The sequence below is a fragment of the Columba livia genome, chromosome 15, assembly GCF_036013475.1.
Source record: "Columba livia isolate bColLiv1 breed racing homer chromosome 15, bColLiv1.pat.W.v2, whole genome shotgun sequence".
NCBI classification, from domain to species: Eukaryota; Metazoa; Chordata; class Aves; order Columbiformes; family Columbidae; genus Columba; species Columba livia.
In genome coordinates this window covers 17,071,095-17,092,767 of record NC_088616.1, presented here as the reverse complement: position 1 = coordinate 17,092,767, position 21,673 = coordinate 17,071,095, and the positions used below count along the sequence as shown (strand labels likewise).

Below are 21,673 nucleotides of genomic sequence, written 5' to 3'. Positions count from 1 at the left end.
CTAGGATATCAGAAGATTTCAAAAAACTTTTGTGTATCTCTTCTTGAAGCGGTTGGTTAAACGCACTCATTGCCTAAAACTACTGAGCTTGTAGTGCTAATCATGAACTACTTTCGAGTCTGATTTTTGACAGAAGTGTTCAGCGCATCCCATGGCTGAGCCGTGTGAGCTGGCGGGTCCCGCTCAGCCAGGCCAGGCTCGCTCTGGCACCAGCCGACCATGGCCCATCTGCTAAAACACCAGCTCTGAAACGAGGATACTTCCACTGGAGGTACTTCTAAACTCCGTTGTGGTTGGTGCCGCTGGAGGGGAGTATCCAGTGCCATCTGAATTTCCCATAGCCTTTGCATCAGGTAACTGTTTCTCTTGAGACACACTTGGAGCACCAGGAGAAGGTCACTGGGAGCAGTTGGCACAGGCTGACCAAGAGTGAACGTGCCTGACCGACCTGATTGCCTTCAGTGACAAAACAGCAGGACTTGTGGATGAGGGAAGAGTGTCCCTGTCATTTACGCTCCCTTCAGCAAGGCTTCCAACAGCCTTCCAGGTACTCCTCTGTCTGGTGAGGGACGTTACATTCTGGATGGACAGACAACTCAATGGATGAAAAAAAAAGCTTGTATGATTGGGTTCATTGATCGTGGCTCCAGTGCTGCAAGATGTTGCTGTAACAAACAGCACAGTGGCCACGCACCCAGGGTTTGCTGGGGGATCTCTGCATGTTCATTGTACCCAGGAGACACTGTATTGCCTGGATTACTGACACTGAAGCTGATATTCTAGGGAGAGAGGGAAGAGAACAGAAAGGTTATGTAAGCTTGTGTAAACAATTAATTGTGAGTAAACCAGGGTGTGAGCCGAAAGCACATCAGTTGACGCCCTGAATTCCTTTGTGTGAAGCAGCTTACGTGATTCAGAAAGTGCAGTGAGGCCCTGGACAGATGCCCTTTCGGAGGCCCAGCTGAGCCAATGGAAGATGCCATTGATCCAGATGCTCCTCGGTGCTTCTCTGCCAGAGGTTGCTGCCTGTTCTGTTTGCTGGCAGAAGGGGTTTGTGTGAGGATGTGTGACTTCGGTTCAGGCAGCATCTGTAGGGCTGGTGCAAACTGGTCGCGTAGTTGGTGTGAGCCTGCCCAGGGACATGGCTGATGGAATTAGGAACGCTCCGCGGTGTGCTCGGTGCGACAGGGACAGGGACAGGACAAGGGGAATTAGGAATGCTCCGTGGTGTGCTCGGTGCGACAGGGACAGGGACAAGACAAGGGGAATTAGGAACGCTCCGTGGTGTGCTCGGTGCGACAGGGACAGGGACAAGACAAGGGGAATTAGGAGTGCTCCGTGGTGTGCTCGGTGTGACAGGGACAGGGACAGGGACAGGACAAGGGGAATTAGGAACGCTCCGTGGTGTGCTCGGTGCGACAGGGACAGGGACAAGACAAGGGGAATTAGGAGTGCTCCGTGGTGTGCTCGGTGTGACAGGGACAGGGACAGGGACAGGACAAGGGGAATTAGGAACGCTCCGTGGTGTGCTCAGTGTGACAGGGACAGGGACAGGGACAGGACACGGGGAATTAGGAACGCTCCATGGTGTGCTTGGTGTGACAGGGACAGGGACAGGGCAAGGGGATTAGGAGCGCTCCGCGGTGTGCTCGGTGCGGCAGGTGCACACCTCGGCGAGGCAAGCGGAGGCAGCAGTTAATACATGGATGGAGCTGCTGAGTTTTCAGGTGGTACCACAATGGAAGTAGAAGTGCCGCTGGGTCCTGGTCAGCCCTGACCCCCATGGGAGCCCAACATGTGCCTCAGGGATGATACACCCGCAGAGGTGTAATTGTTCCCAATTAAAGCGCTCATTGTCTTGGAAGTGAGGTCTTTCTTTACTGATCAAAGAGCTGCCTGTGATTAATCAGTTTGGAAATGAATGAATTCCTAAGTTATTATGTTTTTGCTTTTCTTAGGGGACATATTTCAAAAGCATTCTGATCTTTGGTGGTTGATAGGTATCTAGTAAAAGGCAGGTATGCTTCTACAAAAAGAGCCACGGCAGTCTTGTAAGGAGTGATGTATTTAGAGCCCTGACCAGAAAGCGTTCAGGACACGCGCCCGGCAGGCCCGCTGGCCTTGTGGGCCTGTGCACGCTCACAGGCTGCTCCTGTGCTCGTTCTTAGCAGGGTCAATGGCTTTAAAGAGTAAAATCAGGCTGCTGGTCTGCGGAGGAAGAAAAAGAAAAGATACTATCTACTGCAAAGGTCAGAAAATATTTATGTGGCACCTTACACGAGCAGAGAACAGGCAGCACAAACCCTTACAAACAGGCGTCCTGCTGGTGCCAACTGAAATGCAGGAGGCAGTTAGTGTCTCTCAGTTCTGAGTGTCATTTGATCCCCAGGGAGGCATTTAATGGATGATATTTCCCTACTGTGCATCCTGCCTTTTTTTTCTGTACTTCATTAGCAATAGTGGAGGGTCCTCCTGTTCATAAAATATGTATGCACTGCTTACCTGATTCTTCACATGCTGTACTACGAAAAAGGATGTCGTTGCTACAGAACTAAATACAATACTTTACCTGTAATTATACTTCATGTCTGCAAGCAGGTTTCCCCCACTACTTATTACCAAGTCAAGGGGAAGGAGAGAAGCAAACAGAAAATATAGAATAAAACCTGACTAAAATAAAGGCTCTTTGTACATCCACTTGTCTCTGAAAGTTCCCCCTCCCATCCAAGCCGCCTGGCCTGGATCAGTCTTAAGGACACGTCAGAATGCAGCTCCTGCCTGGTGAGGTCTCTGTGGGAAATGGTGGAGGTGGCCTGTGATGTGACACACTCATCTTACCGCGTATGAATAATTTCATCCATAAGTGAAATCTTGCAGTGGTTTGACAGGGGAGAGCGTTACTGTCCTCCTTCTGTTAGGGGGAGAAGAAAAAAGTCACAAGTAAGAACTCAAAATATCACAGGTAGATCTACCTGGAATATATTCCGATTCGAAACTCAAGCTGTGACCAAAATCCAAGGCTCTCCCTGGCGGCTCAGGGCACCATATCGACCCAGCTCTCTTCCCCGGGACCGGGGCTGCCGCTGCCTTGCTTAGCAGCTCTCCTGTTTTCCCACAATGTTTTCATTCAAATTTACCTTCTATGACCTTGATCAACTCCACAAGTGTATAGATTACTTAACAATGGGAATACCTTACTTCAGCGGTAAATGCAACAGAACACTTTAACATGCAAATATGGAGCTTCCCAGGAGCTGCTCTGAGAGCGGCCGGGACGCGCTCGGCAGGCACAGCTGCCTCTGTGGCTCCTGCACGGGCACCGGCCCGCGCTGGCCGGGAGCACGCTGCCCGTCGGGAGGCTGCCCTGGGGGTGCCGTGACCCCAGAGGACGCTCAGGATTCACTGCAGGTGGGAAGTGCACGTGGGGAAAACCTGATGGTGGGCCAAGAAATGGGTTTTGCGTCAGACAGGGGCTCCCTGGCGCGGTGCTCGTCCTGGGACCCGGGACGGGGTGCGTGGCGAGCGGGCTGCTCACCTCCCCGGCGCCCCACGGCTCCTCCGCCGCCGCTCCCGTTCACACCAGAACGTGTCAGTGCTTTGCTGAACCAGAATCAGCGGCCGCTCTCTTTATTGGCTCGTTTTTGTCAAACTGAACACGTGGTTTTGTTACATAGCTCAGGGTAGCCAGAGAAATCCATTAGACTTGAAGTTAATTAGTATGGGAGAACTGCCATTTATCAAGATTGCATGAATGAAAGTAAGGGCATTGCTACTTAATTATCGAGAGCATTTGGATTTTTTAGCTTTTTTTTTTTTTTAATTTATTTAATTCAAAATATTAAAATAAGCCCTTTGAAGACAGTGAAAGTAGATTAAGGATAGGAAATTGAAAAGACATTAAAAACCTGCAGCATGGTTTTTTTCCTGTTAAGTACATGCTGTTAATGGGATAAGAAAGCTTTTATTGCTGTGGTCTGCTTTCATTTTGTATCTAAGTTGTTGCTGTAAAGATGCTTTAAATGACAGAGTCCTAATCTATACCACCAGGAAGGACTGAGCGTATAGAGCTGTAAACCTGAATGTGCCTGTTGGTTGCTGCTTCTGCTTCCCTGTTTCTGGGACGTTCCGCTGAAGCAACAGGGATCTCCGGGTGATTTCCAGAAGCATTTACACTCAGTTGTGTTTTGTACTGTGGGCTACATTCTTCTTCATTTTTCTTAATTGAAGATAAGTCATCGTAGATTAAAACTTGCCAGTTGCTCTCCTTTATGGAATGTGATGCTGCTTCCACTCACACGAATGGGCCTCGTCCCACCAGTTTCTACTCATGCCGTGTTCCACTGATGTAAGAGACCATGGAACGGGCTTTTGTCGTGTCGAGTGCATTGAATAAAGTACAGAGAGCTCTGTCCCAGGAGCGTTGCTGCCTGCACAACATGCTCCGTCCGCCCATCCATCGGCATCCAGGGCCCACCCTGCGCGGGGCCGGCGTCCTGTGCGGGTGATCCACACTGAGCCATTTCTCACGGCTGCCTGGGGCGGCACCCACAACGGCGGTAGCTGTGCTGTGAAGAACATGCATCTTCTATCGAATCTGGGTGTGCATTTAGCTTAGATGCCACAGCGAGGTGTGCACAAAAATATGCCCTGCGAGTGTTGGCAGCATCTCCACCCGAGAGCCTGGGGATGGAAACACACTGCAGTGTTCTCGTGCTTTGGGAGACACCTGCTGTGCAGCACACAAACCGCAGCTCCGCGCCGCACGTGCCGTGCACAGGCTCCTTGTTACAGCTGCGGCAGGTAGGCGCGATGTTTACGTTGGTTTATGTGAAAGACAACCTGAACGTCGGGCTCACTTCACTCCACGGACTGCAAAAAGAACCAAGATTGGGCCAATGGTCTGCATGGTTATTTAATCTTTTGAATCTTGAATTTTATGCAGGTGTCTACAGCTGCCTGTGCTCGAGCAAGCTCCCTATCTCTGTACGGCTCCTTTTGCCTCCTGCAAATGGTGATAGTATCGCTTCCCTGCCTCCCAGGACTGCTGTAAGTGCATTAGAAATGTATTTGGTTGGGGTGCTTTTTCACCAGTGCTCTAGCACAATTTGCTGCTGTGTCAGGTGTTGTGCTATGCTATGGGATGTTGCATATAACGCACTGCGTGCTGCCACTGCCCTCCGTAGGCACGCTGCTGCAGGGATTGGCACACTGGACGAGCAGATCCAGAGCTGAGAGAAGTTTTGGAACTTCTGCATTCCCCACGTCGGTGGCTGCCATTTAAAGCTCCACGTTTGTGGTGCCCGGTGTGCTCAGAGCCCAGACCTCGGGATCTAAACTCATCGTGACAGCTGCAGGAGAGCACTTCCATTTCCACGGAAACTGGCGCTGACTCTCCAAAATCAAGGTGGAGTATTGGCTGATTGTCTAATAATGGTGCTGAGTGTTTAAATACGAAGTTCTTCACCTTCCTCTTGCTGAAACAAGTTCCATTCCTACAGCAGCCAGCAAATGCAATAGAGGTCTTGTGAATTCAAACTGTGTCACAGCTTGGGCTGTGTAATCTGCTTTCCAGAGATGGAAGAATTCAGCCTTGACCCATTCAGCCACTGAGCCTTATGCTCTGCTCTTAAGATAAAAGGCTAATTTGTCCCTACATCTGCTCCACAAACTGGTACCATTGTGTGTATGACAAACTAAAAACAGCAGAAGTTCTGTTGTTTTACCGTGTGTTTTTATACTATGTCTTTCCAGAACATTTTTGTCCTCAAGTGTATTTCCTTGTAAATAATTCTCATTGCATAAACTTCTTATCTGCTCGCGCTCTTGCTTATCACCTGAACTCAATCGCTCTCTGGCTCTGCACTCACTGGGCTCCTGTTTCGAATCAGTGAGTTCTATCGTTTTGCTGAATGTTCCTTTTTCCAGGTCATTGATTTCTAAGGTTAACAGAATGAATCCTCCTGCTGATCCTTGTTGCGTCCCACTAATCTCCTTGCTATATCCTGAACTGCTCAATTACCTTTTGTCTTCAATTTCAGAGGCGTTTATTGAACCCACAGATCAGTCTTTTGTGCAGGAAGCACTTTCATATTGGATTCAGGAACATGTTAATGCGAATATTTCTCATACTTATACCTCAATTTGTTAAGGTTGTTTAAATTTTCTTGGTTAATTTGGTTTTTGACAGGCCCTTTTAAGCGTCCTTTAACCAGTGCTTATTTTTTGCAAAAGATGTCTTTCTAACCTCTGTTCTTTTCTATCTGCTCTTGAATAATCCACTGTTTGATAGTGTTGACTTTCCACTTTGCAGCACTTGATCTTTTCTGCCCTTCTGAATCATTGTCTCCTTTGCCATCCATTGTTCATTTTAGGACGAGAATAAGAGCCAATATTGTTCTGAAGGACACTTGCTCTGGATTTGTCATTAGGAAACTGGGGATTTTCTTAGGCTTGTCTTTCATATCACTAGCTCCATGTCCCTCTTGTTTTTGACGAGGGTTTGATATCCACTTTAGCCAGGTTTGGCATGGCAAGCTGTATTTCAGCTTGGGTGTACTGGGGAGAGCACGGCGGTCTATTGGGGCTTCATTCTGCTCCCCGTCCCCGTCTGCTGGCTCAGGGGTGCATGCACTTGAAGCACAACTGGTTTCACTGTTAAGGACTGAGGCGAAGAAGGCATTGGGTACCTCGGCCTTTCCCTCGGCCTCCGTCACCGTGTCCTCCCCCGCATGCCCCAGTGGGTGGACAGGGTGGACAGTCTCCTTAGCCCCCCTTTTGTTGCTGAGGTATTTACAGAAGCAAAGAACCACACACACACACAAAACCCACAGAAACCAGCCATTGCATTGCCTTGTGTTGTTTTTGGTATTGTTTGAGGCTTGCAAGCTGATCCGAACGAATATGTGCAGCTAGGAAGGGTTTTGGCCACTGAACTTACATCACAAATGCTTGCTTATGTTTGCCATCCTTTCCAAAATATGTTTTCAAAGCATGTCTGTTTGTTGTTTGCTGAGCTTATACAGCAACAGACCACTGGATACATGTTAGCAAGGAAAAAAGGAGATGAAAACAGACATCTAAATCATAGTCAATACCGAGGAGCTGGACAGGTTCTCTCTTGGGGCAGGATAGAGGCTGAGGCTGCTGGAAATCACAGGTCTCCCCGTTTTCATGGCACAAGACTGACCTCCCGTGGACACCGACAAGTGTCGTTGGCCTGTAAATCTGGGCAAGATGTGTACAAATCATCTTCAGAGGCCAAGCGCTCACATTTCAGGGCAGCTGTTTGCTCCTCGGCTTCTTTGGGGCCTGCTGGCATAAACCCAGCGCTGAGGAACAGTCTCCTACTCGGCCGGTAAGTGCAACACGGTTACACTGAGATGGGTGATTCTCAAGATGTCGTAGTGAGGCAGGGAGGAATTATTCTATCTGTGCCCTCTTCCCATAGAGCAGAGAGGGACACAGCAAACTGAGGAGCAAGCAAGGGGCAGCAGAGACAGGAAAGGGCCCAAAGCTTCTGGAGCAGAAGGTTTGGTTCTGAATGAGGCTTTATCCCGCAGAAAGTCGAGGACTAAGGGCAAGGACCTGACTGCAGTTCATGTGGTGTTGTCTCCCCACAGTAAATTGTGTCATTTCTTGGTGATATTTCGTGTGTCGTGTCTTTGTAGGCTGAGGGGACACACATTCCAACCTAACCTGTGGTTCCACTTACCAGGGTAACAAAGGGCTGGGCAGAAGTGCTCATCTAGATTAGGGGGAACCGTCTGTGTAAAGAATCACCAGGGGATCCCTTCCTTCCCACACACCACAGGTGTATCTTCTGACAGTTGGAACACAGCTCAGCCTGGACATGTCAGTTCCCTTTTAGAAGAAATACACATGCAACAGCATTTTGGGTGAATTCCATTTCCAATAATACTGCTTTAACACAGGAAAGAGAGGTATGTGTGTCTTAAACATTTTCTTCTTTAAAACAGACAGCAGAAGGAACAGAGAAATTACAAGAGGTAGTGAGGTTAGCAAATCTGCACATAAAACCAACTTTCATAAGAATAAAATGCTGCATTTACAGCTCTAAATGTATACACCCGTATAATTTAAAAATAGAAAGATACTTCGACTGTGTTTCAGGGCTTGTTCTCTTCCAGTTCAGTGAATGAAACGCCCAGGTGCTGGACTAAAGGTGTTTAACCTCATTGCATGGGCAAACCCAAACCATTCATGTAGCATGGGGCTTCTAACGCGGTGAGTGAGAAGGTGGCGGTTCGTGTAACCAAGGTGCAATTGTGTTCCTCACACCGTGTACGTTTTGACTGGCTTGTAAAAAGAAAGTAGAAGTTCATGACTCTCTCTGGCGGCTTCTTGAGATGACTGAAGGAAACATGATCTGCAGCATATTTGGCCACAGCCTGACTCCGAATGAGGAGACAGGTTTCTGTCAGACAGTGGAGAAAAGTCAAAGTCAGCTACCTGGAAAAAGAGCAAAGAGATCAGTTTTAATTCAGGTCCTACTGGATCGAGTGAGTCCAGCAGGAATACTTTGGGCCAGAACTGGCACTTGGTCCCCAACCAGTTTCAGTCGGTCACCAGCTTCAAGCAGCCTGCCGGTTTACACCTGTGCACACGCGGCTCACGGGCAGTCTCTTACAGGTCTATTATTCACATTGTGCCATGGTGTAAAGCATATGAGGTGCTTTCCAAGGGCCATGAAAGCTCCTTTTGATTTAGGAGCTCATGCTTATTACAAATAAAATAACACAGCAAGTGAAAGCTACACCAGAAATGGAGAGTCCTGGGGAGATAAAGGTCACATAGTAGGGTCCAGTGACAATTTCGAGCTGCTTTGGGTAACACACGCACTCTTTGTTACTGTCCTGTATCCCCTCTCACTGTCCCCCTTTCTTTCATGTAAGCACTCCAAGGCAGATCCTCTGGAGTGATATTTCAGTGCAAGCACCTGCTTGGGAATGTTAACAAGCAGCCCATGGTAGCCCTGGCAACTTGAGTTATAGTTATAGTTCTCCACAACAAGCCAGAGCATGAGTGTTGCTTCAAGTGTTTGCCTGCGCTGTTCAGATTTTTCCATGGACCGTATCAGATACACCAGGGAAATGCTCCCCCCGCTCTGTTTGTCTGGGGATTAAAGAAGGGACGTGGCTGAAAGGTATCTCATTACTATCCCAGCTCAAAGTAAGAGAAAGCGAATACCTCCACGAGATCTTTCTGTTGTGTGGTACTTCGAAAGGTTGTGTACAGCACCAGCCCCAGTACGACTGAAACCGCAGCAATGCAGAGCAGGACGAAGAGAGCCGGGCGGATCCCTAGGACAGAGCACAAGGGCACATTCCTGGAGTGATACAATACGCTGAGAAGAGGTGATGGTGAGAAGGAAATTAGGTTTTAGATGTGTTTGTATTTTTAGAATAAGGGACATGTGTGTAACAGGGAATCAATTTTTCAGCCCAGATCATGTCTTTCTGAAATCTCAGAAGTGGGAATATGGGGTTGTGAGGGTCTTTCCCTTTTTACCCCTCTTTTCCCTTGAACAGCATAAAAAACCCCGCTCAGTTACTTATGTGAGCCCTGACGGCCCAGGGTGTCTGTACAGTGAGATGTGTGACCGTCCTGCTCCCAGCCTGGCTGTGCCCTGCTCACTGGGCCACCGGCCACTCGGCTTCCTCAGCGTCCCCAGGGCCCGCAGAGGGACGTGTGAGCACGCAGGGACAGCCAGCGGGACCCGGCTGCGGGGACGGGAACTTCTGATGAAATGGGGGCCTAGAAAAGATCTTAAAAAAATCATAACTAAAATGAACAAAAATAAGAGTTGAGACTGCTTAATTAGGGGAGTGTTGCAGATGTATGTATTTTCCTAGTTATCGTCTCTAACTACAAGAGCCAGACTATTTCAACTGAAAAATATGTAATTTAAGTAACTCAGCCTTCCCAGGAAACTCATTCGCTTCAAGATGCTCTGGAGACTGAGGATCCAGCAGGATGCAGGGCGCTCAGAGCTTACAGTAGGCACATTACAGCCTCTCCTCTCTCTTCTTCCTGTGCTTTTAGAGATCTATTCCAGTTTCCAGAAACCTCATCTGCAGGCTGGTTAATCCATAACTGTCCCTGAGCGGCGGGGATGCCCACGCTGCTCAGACGAGCTGCTCCTCACCTGCCGGCCACACTCGGATCGGGTGGTAGGTCTGCAGCATGGTCACGCCGTTCTCCACTCGGACGCTGAGGCAATACTGCCCCGCGTAGCTGAACGTATGGCTGAGATTGTAGCAGGAGCCGTTCACCACCACGAGATGGCATTTCTCCCCGTCCAGGGGGATGCACTCGGCTTTTATCAGCCAGCACAGGGCCAGTGGAGGGCTGGAATTGTGAGAGCAAAAATTAAAAAAAACCCCAAAAAACAGTGAAAACTTTGCAAAAATTTCAGCAAAGAGCTGATGAATCACTTGCTGAAAATAGCATAATAATTTGAAAATAATGAAGTTAACCTAAATACAAATAGCGATGTAATTAACTGCACAATTGTTTGTTTTGTAGCATTTGTGGATTCAAAAAGCTCTCTGTGGTGCTTGTATAGCAGCCAGCTGCTGAGGAGAGCCAGACACCTGTGTGGGCCACAGGCAGGCCACTGTGCAGCAAACGCTGCGGTCCTCCTCCAGGACAGAGAAAAGGCATCTTTTCTTTCTGCACTTCCAAGAGAGCATAGGTTGTTTCTCCTTTGTTCTTCTCACACAGAAGAAACCACTGTCCGTGCTACTGGAGAACACCCAAGACTTTTCTCATCAAAAAAACCCACAAGCAAAACAGGGAAGAATGTAAGATGATACAGTGGACTAGTGGCTGGAAAAGGTAAATAAATCGCAGGGATCACAGCACTTACTCCCTTACAATAACAAAGAGGTTTTTATCTGCTGTCAAGCAATCTAGGTGCACTCCACTTTGTGACTATCTGTCTTCTCACCATGTCTGCTTTGTGCCTTTTATTTACATTTTCAGGGCCTTGTTCTGATTCTTCCTGGACTCACCTTAGGCACTATGGACTTTGGTTCTGACAACAGGTAGAGCTTTTTTTATCACATCTTATTAGTATTTTGTTCCTTATCTCTTTAGGACCTTCTCTGCTAAAAAGCAGCACGTATATGTGTTTAGCTCATTTTCTAGCTTTGTTTTTGATAACCCATCACTCCAGCCATTGTCATTGCTTCTCTATCACAAACTCCCATTGCATGAGTCCCAGTCCTGTGGCTGGGAGGGGTGGCCTGGCAAACATTGTCCATCCTAAGTCCAAGCCTGCTTTCAGGATCTCGGGTTTGCCCAGAACGGTTCTGGCTGTTCATATTTCCTGGTACACCACCTCCACAGCTCCAGTTTCCCCTGCTGCCAATGGACTGTTCACTTCTGAACGCAAACTCTGCTGCTCTGTCTGTTTGGACCATTAGTGCCTTTGGCAAATGGCTCTGTGCGGGGTGCTGCATCCCTACCAACGGCCCTGTGCTGGATGCTGCATCCCTACCAACGGCCCTGTGCGGGGTGCTGCATCCCTACCAACGGCCCTGTGCGGGGTGCTGCATCCCTACCAACGGCCCTGTGCTGGGTGCTGCATCCCTACCAACAGCCCTGTGCAGGGTGCTGCATCCCTACCAACGGCCCTGTGCTGGGTGCTGCATCCCTACCAACGGCCCTGTGCTGGGTGCTGCATCCCTACCAACAGCCCTGCTCTTTTCTCCTTTTTTTATTAATCTGGCATTAACCTAAACATTTCCCAGTAGCAGAACACGAAAGGGTTACTCTTCTGAAGAATAAATGACTTCTATGGTCATGGAGGTCTTGTGGTGAAGGAGCTTTCCTGAGTGTTTCAATGGTATTTCAAATGCTTCTGCCATACAACAAACTCTGGTCTGCTCTAAATGTGGCAGCTTGAGAGAGCTGGTGCTAAGATCAAGGTGCTCCTGACTCTCCTGTATGCCTGTAATCCTCACTGCATGGAGCGTCTCTGTCTCAGTCATCCTGTGGCAAGCTGAACTTCGCCAGAGTTATTCCCTAAGCCCATCGCTCCCATTTGCCAGTCCAGGCTGCTATGGCACAGGACTCCGGGTACAGTTCAATGGTGGGGAGACTGGCCAAGGAGAAAAACGGAAAGGGAAGTTTTAAACTGATTTTTTCCCCCACTCTCTTCCTCTGGCTCTTTATCTTTTAGCATTCTCTTTACAGAGATCTAAAATGAAGATTTGCTTCACGTATGAGGATTCTGCTTTGCTGTAAAGGTGTGGGCTCTTCCAGGCTCTTGGAGTTCATGGTATTTCACGTCAGGAAAACACAATATTCAACAGCATTTTGTTCAAAGGAGCTTTTGTTTCTGCTTTAAGAAGCAGTTCTGTGGGGTGCAGCTGGCTAGTTTAAGGAAACAGTGGGGGAAAACCACTTAAATAGACAATGTTTTTTGGAGAAAGAAGTTGTGTTTGCTACTTACGTGCCGTTGATGTGCAGAGACAAACTCAAGTTTTCCATGACGTGGGTCTCTCTGGAGCCCACTACGTTAACGCTTCTCACAGCATCTGAGAGGGAACAAGAAGAGCAGGTCACGCTCCACGGGTACACTGCAAATCCGCTGCTTTGCCAGTCAAGCTTTGGTTTAATACCCTTTGCCCATTTTAGGTCCATCAGTTGCACAGATAGTAATACTCACTTCATACCCAAAAGGAAACCTACCGGTAGAGTTGTAAGTTTTCTGAATGTTTTGTGATTTCTTTTTAATATATAATCAACTACTTTATTAATAAATTACAGTCTTATTTATGTGTTTATTTACTCCTGAAGCTGACCAAACCACTGAGACTTTCCTGATGCTTATTTTAACTAATTTATTTTTTAGTGATAGCTGGCATTAATTAAACAAATCCCCTCTAAGTTACACTAAACATTTTATTGTAAGTTTTAAGTGTGAGACTTTTACAAAAGACAGTTAAACTTTTGGTAAATGAAAAAGGACCAGAAGATTTTATATGTAATATTTACTCCCATTATTCCTGTATGAGAACAGTGCAAAGTCCACTTTGTAATGGAAACTTTTCATTGAAGAACGTTGACTAGTTCTTGTGTGCAAAGCAATACTGAGGTTGTACTGTCACACGAAGGCTGGATTCTATCTGTACATATACAGCAAGTTCCGTTTTGAGTACGCAAAATGTTCTATAATTACCAGACAGCTCCAGAGCAGTGGTAAAGTCACCGGTTTTCTGCACCGTTTCTCTTTCATGTATGACGCTTCCCATCTGCTCCCATTCGGCGATGACTTTCAGGTGCACCGTGCGGTTCCCCGGGGTAGAGCAGTTATAGTAGACAAAGGGCTCCTTGGTGATCTGGTAAACTCTGTGTGCAACACGAAGAGATTTAGAGTCAAAATTGCCTTTTACTGAGTCCTTGTGTATTCCTGATTTTAAATGGAACAAGCTCTGATGTATTTTCTTTATGCACAATGCTACAGTCGGCTGTGATTCTAATTCTGCTTTATGTCCATGACAATGAGCATTAATGTCTGTGGCACTACCAACACAACTACAACCAGGATAAGACCCGGGGTAAATTATGAAATAATGACATTTTGAAATAACAACTTACAATAAATTAGTTTTGCCAGTTCATTCAGTTCAGCTCATTGCACACACAGTAATACACCTACGCATGGACTTGAAGAAGAAATGTAGGTCTTTAAAACATCACCTTTTTGTGAGTGCACAGTGGCTTGTGCCAAGGTTTCCGTAATTCACCAGGCTGCTAAGCTGAGTGTAGCAGCTCACAAAGGTGTGTGCTTCGTCCTGTGACTCGATCAGGATTTTCCTCTAGATGAGTGTCTGAATCGGAGCCATCCTGAATATTTGTTAAAGTAAATAAAGTAACCACACCTACCCATCTCCGAAATCCCAGTTGTAGACAAATGATGCTGCCTTGAAGAAATGACTTGGGTCGTGAAGACAGAAGGAAATCCGGGTCACAGCCCCCGCGGAGGAACTGGAGCCACGCGTGGTAAGTCTACTGTCTTCTATCTGGGCAATGGTCAGATTCCCTGTGACAAATTCTGTGAAATAGTAAGGTGGAAAAAATGTAGCATTTAGCAATATTTGGAAATGCAGACATGACTTCTCCTCCTATTTCAGTGCACTCAGTCAGAACTTTAAAAGAAAATGTAACGGCCCTGTTGTGCTGGTGGCCTGAGCTTTTGCTCTGTCATGCAACAGGGAACATCGGTAAGTGATCACTGCTGCCGGTCACCCTAACCTTAGCACCAAAACGCTGGGAAGCAGTACAAGCAGCATTGTTTCAGGAGTCTGGGCATCACTGGACAATGCTGGTGTGTCAACTGCAGCTGCTGACGCATCTGCTTTCTAGTTCAGTTTCTCTAAGTGACAGAGGCAGGAGAGCATGGGCAGGATCATGCTTGGCTCCTGGGTGCAGGTAGGCTACAGCACGGCCCACTGAGTACAGTGCCAGCCAAACCACCTCCAAGCAAAGCGCCACACAAATCAACCTGGTGGCAAAAGCCACACTGAGGCCTGGCTTTCATTTTTCTGACGCAAAGGCAGCAAGTGTCTAGGTGTATACTGAATTCCTGAAGACGCAGAAGTCATAAAGCCATTTTACCTGTAATCTGAAGCACGGTGACATTTCTAGCAACTGGCTGACATAACCAACAGTTTCTATGAGTCACCCAGACAGATACAGGAAAAGTCCCAGGAAATTCACCGGTCACTTTAATCACGGAGTTAAACTGCTGCTCGGATTTCTGGATCAGAATCAGAGGAGCATAAATCCAGTTAAAGTGATACAAATCTGATGGGACGCTGTCATTCTTCATTCTTAGGCTGGCATGAACAGTAGCTTGAGCTCCCGTTGTGATGGGACCATTGTTGGTTATTTCCAGACCATACTCCCCTGTGGAAATCAGAAGGAAAACAGAACAAAATGAACAAACCTGATTGTATTGCATTTTGTATTTTTTTATTTCCACATTTTAACTGGTCGGCTCCTGTTATGTGACTCACAATGACATCCCCACCGAGGCTCTACCACCTTTTTTCTTCTACCATTCAAAAACCTGGAACAGAAACTGTTGCATCTATATATGAGTTTAAACAAGTAGCATTAAACAACATGTTAGACTGGGTCCTAGAAATGTTAATAGTAGAAGAGAGCTTCAGACTAGAACCTCACAAAAGCCTGGGTGAGGTTTCGCAGGCAGAGCTGGGCACTAGCTGCAGGTTGTGTCACTGGTGAGCTAACACAGTCTGAACTGCCAGCTGCTGGAAAGGACCAAAAATCCCAGTGTAAATGACACTTGTACCGTGCTCTAGTGGCAGAGCAGTTGCCATCCAGCGGGGCCTGGCCAAGCTGGAGAAGTGGGTCCACGTGAACCTTATGAGGTTCAACAAGGCCAAGTGCAAGGTCCTGCACCTGGGTCAGGGCAGCCCCGGTATGAATACAGGCTGGGGATTAAGAGGTTGGGAGCAGCCCTGCAGAGATGGACTTGCGGGTACTGGGGGATGGAAAACTGGACTGAGCCGGCAATGTGTGCTTGCAGCCCAGAAGGCAAATCGTATCTTGGGTGACATCAAAAGGAGCTTGGCCAGCAGGTCAAGGGAGGTGATTCTGCCCCTCTGCTCCACTCTGGTGAGACCCCACCTGGAGTCCTGCCTCCAGCTGTGGGGTCCTCAGTACAGGAAAGACATGGAGCTGTTGGGGAAGGGCCACAGGAGGCCACAAGAATGATCAGAGGGATGGAACACTATTCCTGTGAGGACAGGCTGAGAGAGTGGGGTTGTTCAGCCTGGAGAAGGCTCTGGGGAGACCCTGTTGCACCCTTTCATTACTTATAAGAAAGATGGAGGCAGACATTTTAGGAGGCCTTGTTGCAGTAAGACAAGAAGTAATGCTTTTAAGCCAGAAAAGGGTGGATTCAGACTAGATAGAAGAGAGAAATTTTTACAGTGAGGGTGGTGAAACACTGGCCCAGGTTGCCCAGAGAGGTGGTGGATGCCCCATCCCTGGAGACATTCAAGGCCAGACTGGACAGGGCTCTGAGCAACCTGATCTGGTTGAAGATGTCCCGGCTTATTGCAGAGGGTTGGACTAGATGGCATTTGAAGGTCCCTTCCTACCCAAACCATTCTGTGATTCTATGAGACAGCAAGGCATGAGAAGTGCAGGGCCTGTGACACTGAACCGTCCCTGCTGCTCGGATCGCTCACCGTTATCTTCCCTGCCTGTTTACAGAAGCTACTCACTTCAGCTCTTACAACCACTGCAACAGGCAGACTGAGAATGAGGGTGGGTTTTATGGAAAGCACACATTCAATTTTTCCAAAAAATAACAGCGCAACAAGATTAAATGACCTGCATATGTTAAAAACAAACAAACCCAAATCCAAAGGAAAGGCAGTAACTGCTGAAAGCTGTGAACTGGGGAAGAGCTGGCAACAGGATCTGGTTGTGTGCTCCCACGTGGAGCACGTTCCCCCCCTGCCCCAGCGCTCTGCGCGGGAGCAGCGGGGCAGCGCTGGGCACAGCAGCAGAGCTGCGCAGCTTCTCATGCCGGTGACCTTCCTTCTCCTCTCTTCCAGCAGCCACCAGATTGCTAACCTGAATCTCGGAGCTTAATAAACTGCATTTCTCACTCATCCATGACCTGTCCTGTGGAGGGAGCGCTGGGCTCAGCTCACCCCTCTGCTGCCTTTCCTGCACCCACCGGCTTGGGAAGGGGTGGAAGGAGAACTCGAAGCATCTACTTCGTGCCTGCAATTAATTCAACAAATCAGAGGTGCTGAGCAAATCGGGATGTAAAAGGACTGTGAGAAATAACTGTAACGTTACTGTCTGAGCAAAAACTTCACTGTTCCTGTTTCACAGCAGAAGGAATGGCCCTGAGTTCAGACTTCCGAGTTAGTAGAGAAATGCTTGTGATTTGATATAATCTGTCACAGAGAGGTTTCGGGTCTGTAGAAGATTCAGGCTATGCTCCACTTTGTTTCAGGAGAACTTGGGGAAAAATACAGCCAGCTACCTCACGCTTATCTAGCACTTCTCCTTGGAGGTTATCTCGGTGCTTTCCAAACAGGGCCATATGGAAGCCCAATAGCTGCAGCAGTTAGAGATTAAGTGGCTAACCCAAGGTCACACAGCGAGTCACTGGAGGAGCAAGACATTTCACAGAATCACAAAATGGTTGGGGTTGGAAGGGACCTCTGGAGATCATCAGGTCCAACCCACCTGCTTTAGCAGGTTCACCTGGAGTAGGTGATGCGTCCAGGTGCGTTTTCAACGTCTCCAGAGAAGAAAACTTCGCAATCTCTCCGGGAAGCCTGTTCTAGAGCTCTGGCTCCCCCAAAGTAAAGAAGTTTCTCCCATGTTTAGATGGAACCTGCTGTGCTTCTGTCTGTGCCCATTGCTCCTCATCCTATTGATGGGCACCACTGAAAAGAGTCTGGTCCCATCCTCTTGACACCCACCCTTGAGATATTTATAATATACCGAAGATATTTATGAGATGTTTATAAGCATTTAATCCAATTATAGGATTTCTTCTGCCTTTCCGACCTCTCTTTGCAGAGTGCAGCACAGGGAGGGTGCCGTAGCGAGGGACAGGGGCTGCCTGGGTGCCTTGTGAGCCACTGCACCGGGCCAGCGGAGGAAGCGGAACTGCGGCTTTCTGGCTAGAAGTGCGAAGCAGAGCCCTGGCTCCGCGGGATGCCCCAGCTTCCCTGCCAGCGACAAGGTCGCAGCGCCCGAGAATGGAGCCTGGGAGGCGGGACGGTGCCCGAGCCGTCTCCATCCCCTGTCACGGCTCGCAGGTCCCGGCAGGGCACTCCCACCGTCCCCACAAGTCAAGCCGCTCAGGGCTGAGAGCTGCCCCTCGCCCGCCGCAGCCGCCCGCACCCCCGCCGCGGCGGTGACGGCGCACACCGGGGCCCCTTACCTGCCAGCGGGGCGGCGCGGCCGAGCAGCAGCAGCAGGCAGGTCAGCGGCAGCGGGCAGGTCAGCGGCAGCATGCTCGGCGCGGGGGCACGGGCAGGTACCGCCGGGCCGGGGCCAGGGCGGGGGCCGGGGCTGGGCCGGGGCTGGGCCGGCTCTCGCTGCGCTGGGCCGGCGCTGCCCCCGAGCCCGCCCGCGGGACTGCGGCACGTCCGCCCGGCCCCCGGGACGCTCCCCCGCGGCAGCGCCCAACCAGCCGCTCCCGGGGGACGTTCCTGCGGTTGTGTTGCCAACGTAACGGGCTGCTGCAGAACCGCGGGGATTGAAGAGGATAATAAGTACCAAGCACAAACGCTGCCCAGCCGCGGAGCGCGGGGCGTTTGGGGAAGAGCCGGGATGTCGGTTCGGTGCGGCTCGCACCAACGCAATGCTTTCCTTTTCTTTTTTCTCATTTAAATTTTATTTTAAAGTACTTATTCGAAGCCTGTTCTTACTCCTGTGGTGTGTTTTGGTTTTTTTTGAGGGATGAGCCCCCTCTACCGGCTTTGCTCCCGATTCCCCGGCGCGGCGGAGCCGCTCCTCGCCGCTCTCCCGGGCGCCGCCAGGCCGCTGCGGGGCGGGGCCGCGGCGGAAGGGGCCCGGGCCCGCCGCGGGGACCGGCAGAGCCGCGCCTGCCCGGGGAACTCCCGCCCGCTGTCAGCGGCATCGCGCCCGGCGGCCGCTGCGGTAGCGCAGAGCCGGGGCTGCGGGGGCAGCCGGCGCTGGCCAGGCCCGGCTCAGGCGGTGCGGCCCGGCGGCAGCGGGAGCTGGCAGGCGCCCTTCCCAGGTGGGCAGGGCAGGGGTGTCCGGGGTTCCGGGCCGCGCTGAGGGAACCCGGCGGCCTGAGCGCGCCCCGCCGCCCGGAGGGATGCGCGGGAGGAGGCGGCCGGAACTGGGCTCGGGCGCTTCCGTTGCGCCCATGCGCTGCCGCCGGCCTCCGGAGCAACAAAGGAGGAGCTCGGGGGCCAGGGCCGCCGGGCCCGGGAGCCGGGGGTGAGGAGCGCCGGGGGGGCGGCGGCAACAGCAGCAGCAGCAGGGGCGTTTCGGCGGCGCCCAGGCCGGGGTGTGCGGGTGAAGCGAGGCGGCGGGAGGCGAGGCCCGGCCCGGCGCAGCCTGAGGGCGGAACCGGCGTGCGGCGGGGGGGAAGGGGCCGGAGCTGCAGCCCAGCGCGGCGCTCGCAGGCCCCGGGCCTCGGGCGGAGCTCGGGGGCTGAGGAACGGCGGGAACCGGTCTCACGGCCCTTGGCGGTGCCTGTGTCCACAGGGCGGGCGGCTCGGCGGGAATGGGGTCGGCGTGACGGCGGCCTGGCAGCGGGGAGCGACCGGCGGAAGGTGAGGGGAGCGGGGCGGCCGGGGGGACGCGGGGCGCCGGAAGGGCGGCCCGGCCCGGCTGGAGCGGGTTGTGCGGCAGCGCTGACAGGAGGGCGCCGAGGGGAGGGGAGGAGAGGAGAGGAGAGGGGAGGGGAGGAGAGGGGAGGAGAGGGGAGGAGAGGAGAGGAGAGGAGAGGAGAGGAGAGGAGAGGAGAGGCTGCCGTCTTTCAAGCTGAGTTTGATTTCAGGTGTCTGTAGGAGGGAGGAAGGCAGCTCGTGGCGGCAGGACTGCGGGTCCTGCTGGGGGTGGACGAGGGTGGCTGTAAGTTTGGGATCCGGCCGAGTAGAAAGGCAAGATAACAGGTGTGCGGTGCTGGGAGCATCCCCGAGCATCCCTGAGCCTGCTGCTGCTCCTGGGAGAAACCAAACAGACAGGACATGGCCATGCTTACGCTGTGCTGTGAAGAGCCCAGGAACCACTTGTATCTACAGGTGTCCACTACGTCAAAAGAATGGGTGTAGGATGTAGGTGATGTGATAGCTGCTCTTAACCACCTGTGTGAACTGACAAATACTTTATTTTTGGTAGGTGTGTTGGTCTTGATTTTGTGTACTGAAGGCTGATCCTTATTCCAAGATGGCATTTGTTTCAGCACAAGGGCCTACGGTGGTGGACCAAACCACTTTGATGAAAAAATACCTTCAGTTTGTGGCTGCTCTGACGGATGTCAATACACGTAAGACACTTTCTTCTACTGAAAGTTACAGTTCTTCAAGAACTTGTTTCACTAACATAGTAATATTGTTTAGACAGTTGATAAAGGTGTGTGGAATCCAGTTTAAATTTCGTTTGAGTTTTAATTTTTTGAAGAAGCAAAATGATGAGAAATACTTGCATGAGCCAAAGTGAGCGAGGTGTGTGTGTGCAGGCGTGAGGCGGTTGGTTGTGAGTTGTGTGCCTTGTAATTGGGCGGTGATAGCTAAACTGATAAGATCTGATTGCTTCTTTGGTCAATGGGCCTGGTATTTTTCTTCATGATGTAGTTTTGCACTTAATTTTTTTGCTTGAATTTCCATTTTCAGCTGATGAAACCAAGTTGAAAATGATGCAAGAAGTCAGTGAGAATTTTGAGGTAAATAAAATAAAATTTTAAAACCTGCAAACAACAAAACCCCACCAAAAAATCCCAACCTTCTGAAGAGTTCAGGAACATCTGCGGGTTGTGTGTGCGTTGGTTTTTCTGTTTTCCCGTTTAAGATAGCCGTATGTCGTGCCGATTTTGTGTTCTGTGTGAGGCGACCGTTAAAGTAGAAAAAGTCATATTACAGTCCGTTAGGACTGGGTGAAAGAAGTTAATTTATATTCCCTTTAATTTGTTTGACTAATGGTGATCTGTGGTGTGTCAGCAGGTACATAATCACTGAATCGATTTAAAAGTTACTGAAAATGTTTAATAATGGCTTTGAATGTAAATTAATATAATCTGTGTAACGTCTGTTCTATGTCTCCTCCCTTTTTTTTCCCTAACTAGAATGTGACATCGTCCCCTCAGTATTCCACGTTCCTGGAGCACATCATCCCCAGGTTTCTCACCTTTCTGCAGGACGGAGAAGTCCAGTTTCTGCAGGAGAAGCCGGCCCAGGTAACCGCGGAGCAGCTCTTGCCTGTTTGCAGTGCGCGCGCCAGACTGCTCATTCACCGAAGCGCTCAATTTACCTGATGAACTGATTTACCCATAGACTTTGTTGTTAAAAGTAGTTCTGTCATTTGGAGTAAAGTTGGAAAGGTCCAGTTCCTGCATAAGTCGCTAATAAAGTGGGCAAATCTAGGCTTCTGTGGAAAACGAGGAAAAACGAGGTGCAACGGGGTTGGCTTTCTCACTGAAATATGACACACTATTGCAAACTGCTGACTTGACTGTGCCATGAGATGCTTAAATTGAGTTCTTTAAAATCTGATAACTTTCATTTTTCAACCGCAGATTTGTTACATTTGCCTTATTCACATATGTGGGTAGTAGGAAGCATTATGTGCTTTTATGTCTACATGATGTAAAATGGCTTTTTCCTAGTGTGCGGAAGTATTAAGCTGAAAAACTGTTGCAACCAAATGTTGATTTTTGTGGACTTCAAAACCAATTCTATCATAGCTTTATGTTTTGTTTTGTTTTCCCAGCAACTCCGAAAACTAGTGCTTGAAATAATTCACAGAATACCAACAAACGAGCATCTTCGCCTTCATACCAAAAATATCCTGTCTGTGATGTTTCGATTTCTAGAGGTATCTTTTTTCTCTTGAAACTGTTTTGAATTTTCAGAAAGATTTTCCTCATCTTTCCTCATCTCCAGAAATC

At 49.6% G+C, this 21,673-nt stretch overlaps 3 protein-coding genes across 14 annotated transcripts in view; 2 read left to right on the top strand and 1 right to left on the bottom strand.

The window, feature by feature from the left end:
• NPTX2 (neuronal pentraxin 2) overlaps positions 1-11,032 on the top strand; it is a 92,014-nt gene extending 80,982 nt beyond the window's left edge. The window contains exons 5-7 of one of the 2 annotated variants that reach the window (XM_065031598.1): positions 4,943-5,046; positions 10,744-10,857; positions 11,005-11,032. In XM_065031598.1, coding sequence (XP_064887670.1) covers positions 4,943-5,046; positions 10,744-10,857; positions 11,005-11,017 — 231 coding nt within the window. In that variant the 3' untranslated portion in view covers positions 11,018-11,032. Of the gene's footprint in view, positions 1-4,942; positions 5,047-5,183; positions 5,248-10,743; positions 10,858-11,004 lie in introns of those variants that run through there. The other variant, XM_065031600.1, reaches the window with a different exon arrangement.
• Positions 7,890-18,577, bottom strand: TMEM130 (transmembrane protein 130). The gene is made up of 8 exons (XM_065031597.1): positions 17,975-18,577; positions 14,647-14,937; positions 13,915-14,083; positions 13,208-13,377; positions 12,479-12,563; positions 10,166-10,368; positions 9,208-9,320; positions 7,890-8,469 (listed from the first exon to the last, which is right to left on the bottom strand). Exons 1-8 carry the CDS (start codon positions 18,420-18,422, stop codon positions 8,293-8,295), a joined length of 1,656 nt encoding a protein of 551 aa, XP_064887669.1. The 5' UTR covers positions 18,423-18,577; the 3' UTR covers positions 7,890-8,292.
• Positions 18,578-18,592: 15 nt separating this feature from the next.
• Positions 18,593-21,673, top strand: part of TRRAP (transformation/transcription domain associated protein) — a 72,527-nt gene continuing 69,446 nt past the window's right edge. For 9 of the 11 annotated variants that reach the window (XM_065031594.1, XM_065031595.1, XM_065031593.1 and 6 more), the window contains exons 1-6: positions 18,917-19,002; positions 19,273-19,340; positions 19,909-20,056; positions 20,403-20,452; positions 20,852-20,962; positions 21,496-21,600. In XM_065031594.1, the coding sequence (XP_064887666.1) occupies positions 19,957-20,056; positions 20,403-20,452; positions 20,852-20,962; positions 21,496-21,600 (366 nt within the window). In that variant the 5' untranslated portion in view covers positions 18,917-19,002; positions 19,273-19,340; positions 19,909-19,956. Of the gene's footprint in view, positions 18,797-18,916; positions 19,003-19,061; positions 19,081-19,272; positions 19,341-19,908; positions 20,057-20,402; positions 20,453-20,851; positions 20,963-21,495; positions 21,601-21,673 lie in introns of those variants that run through there. The other 2 variants (XM_065031586.1, XM_065031587.1) reach the window with 2 other exon arrangements.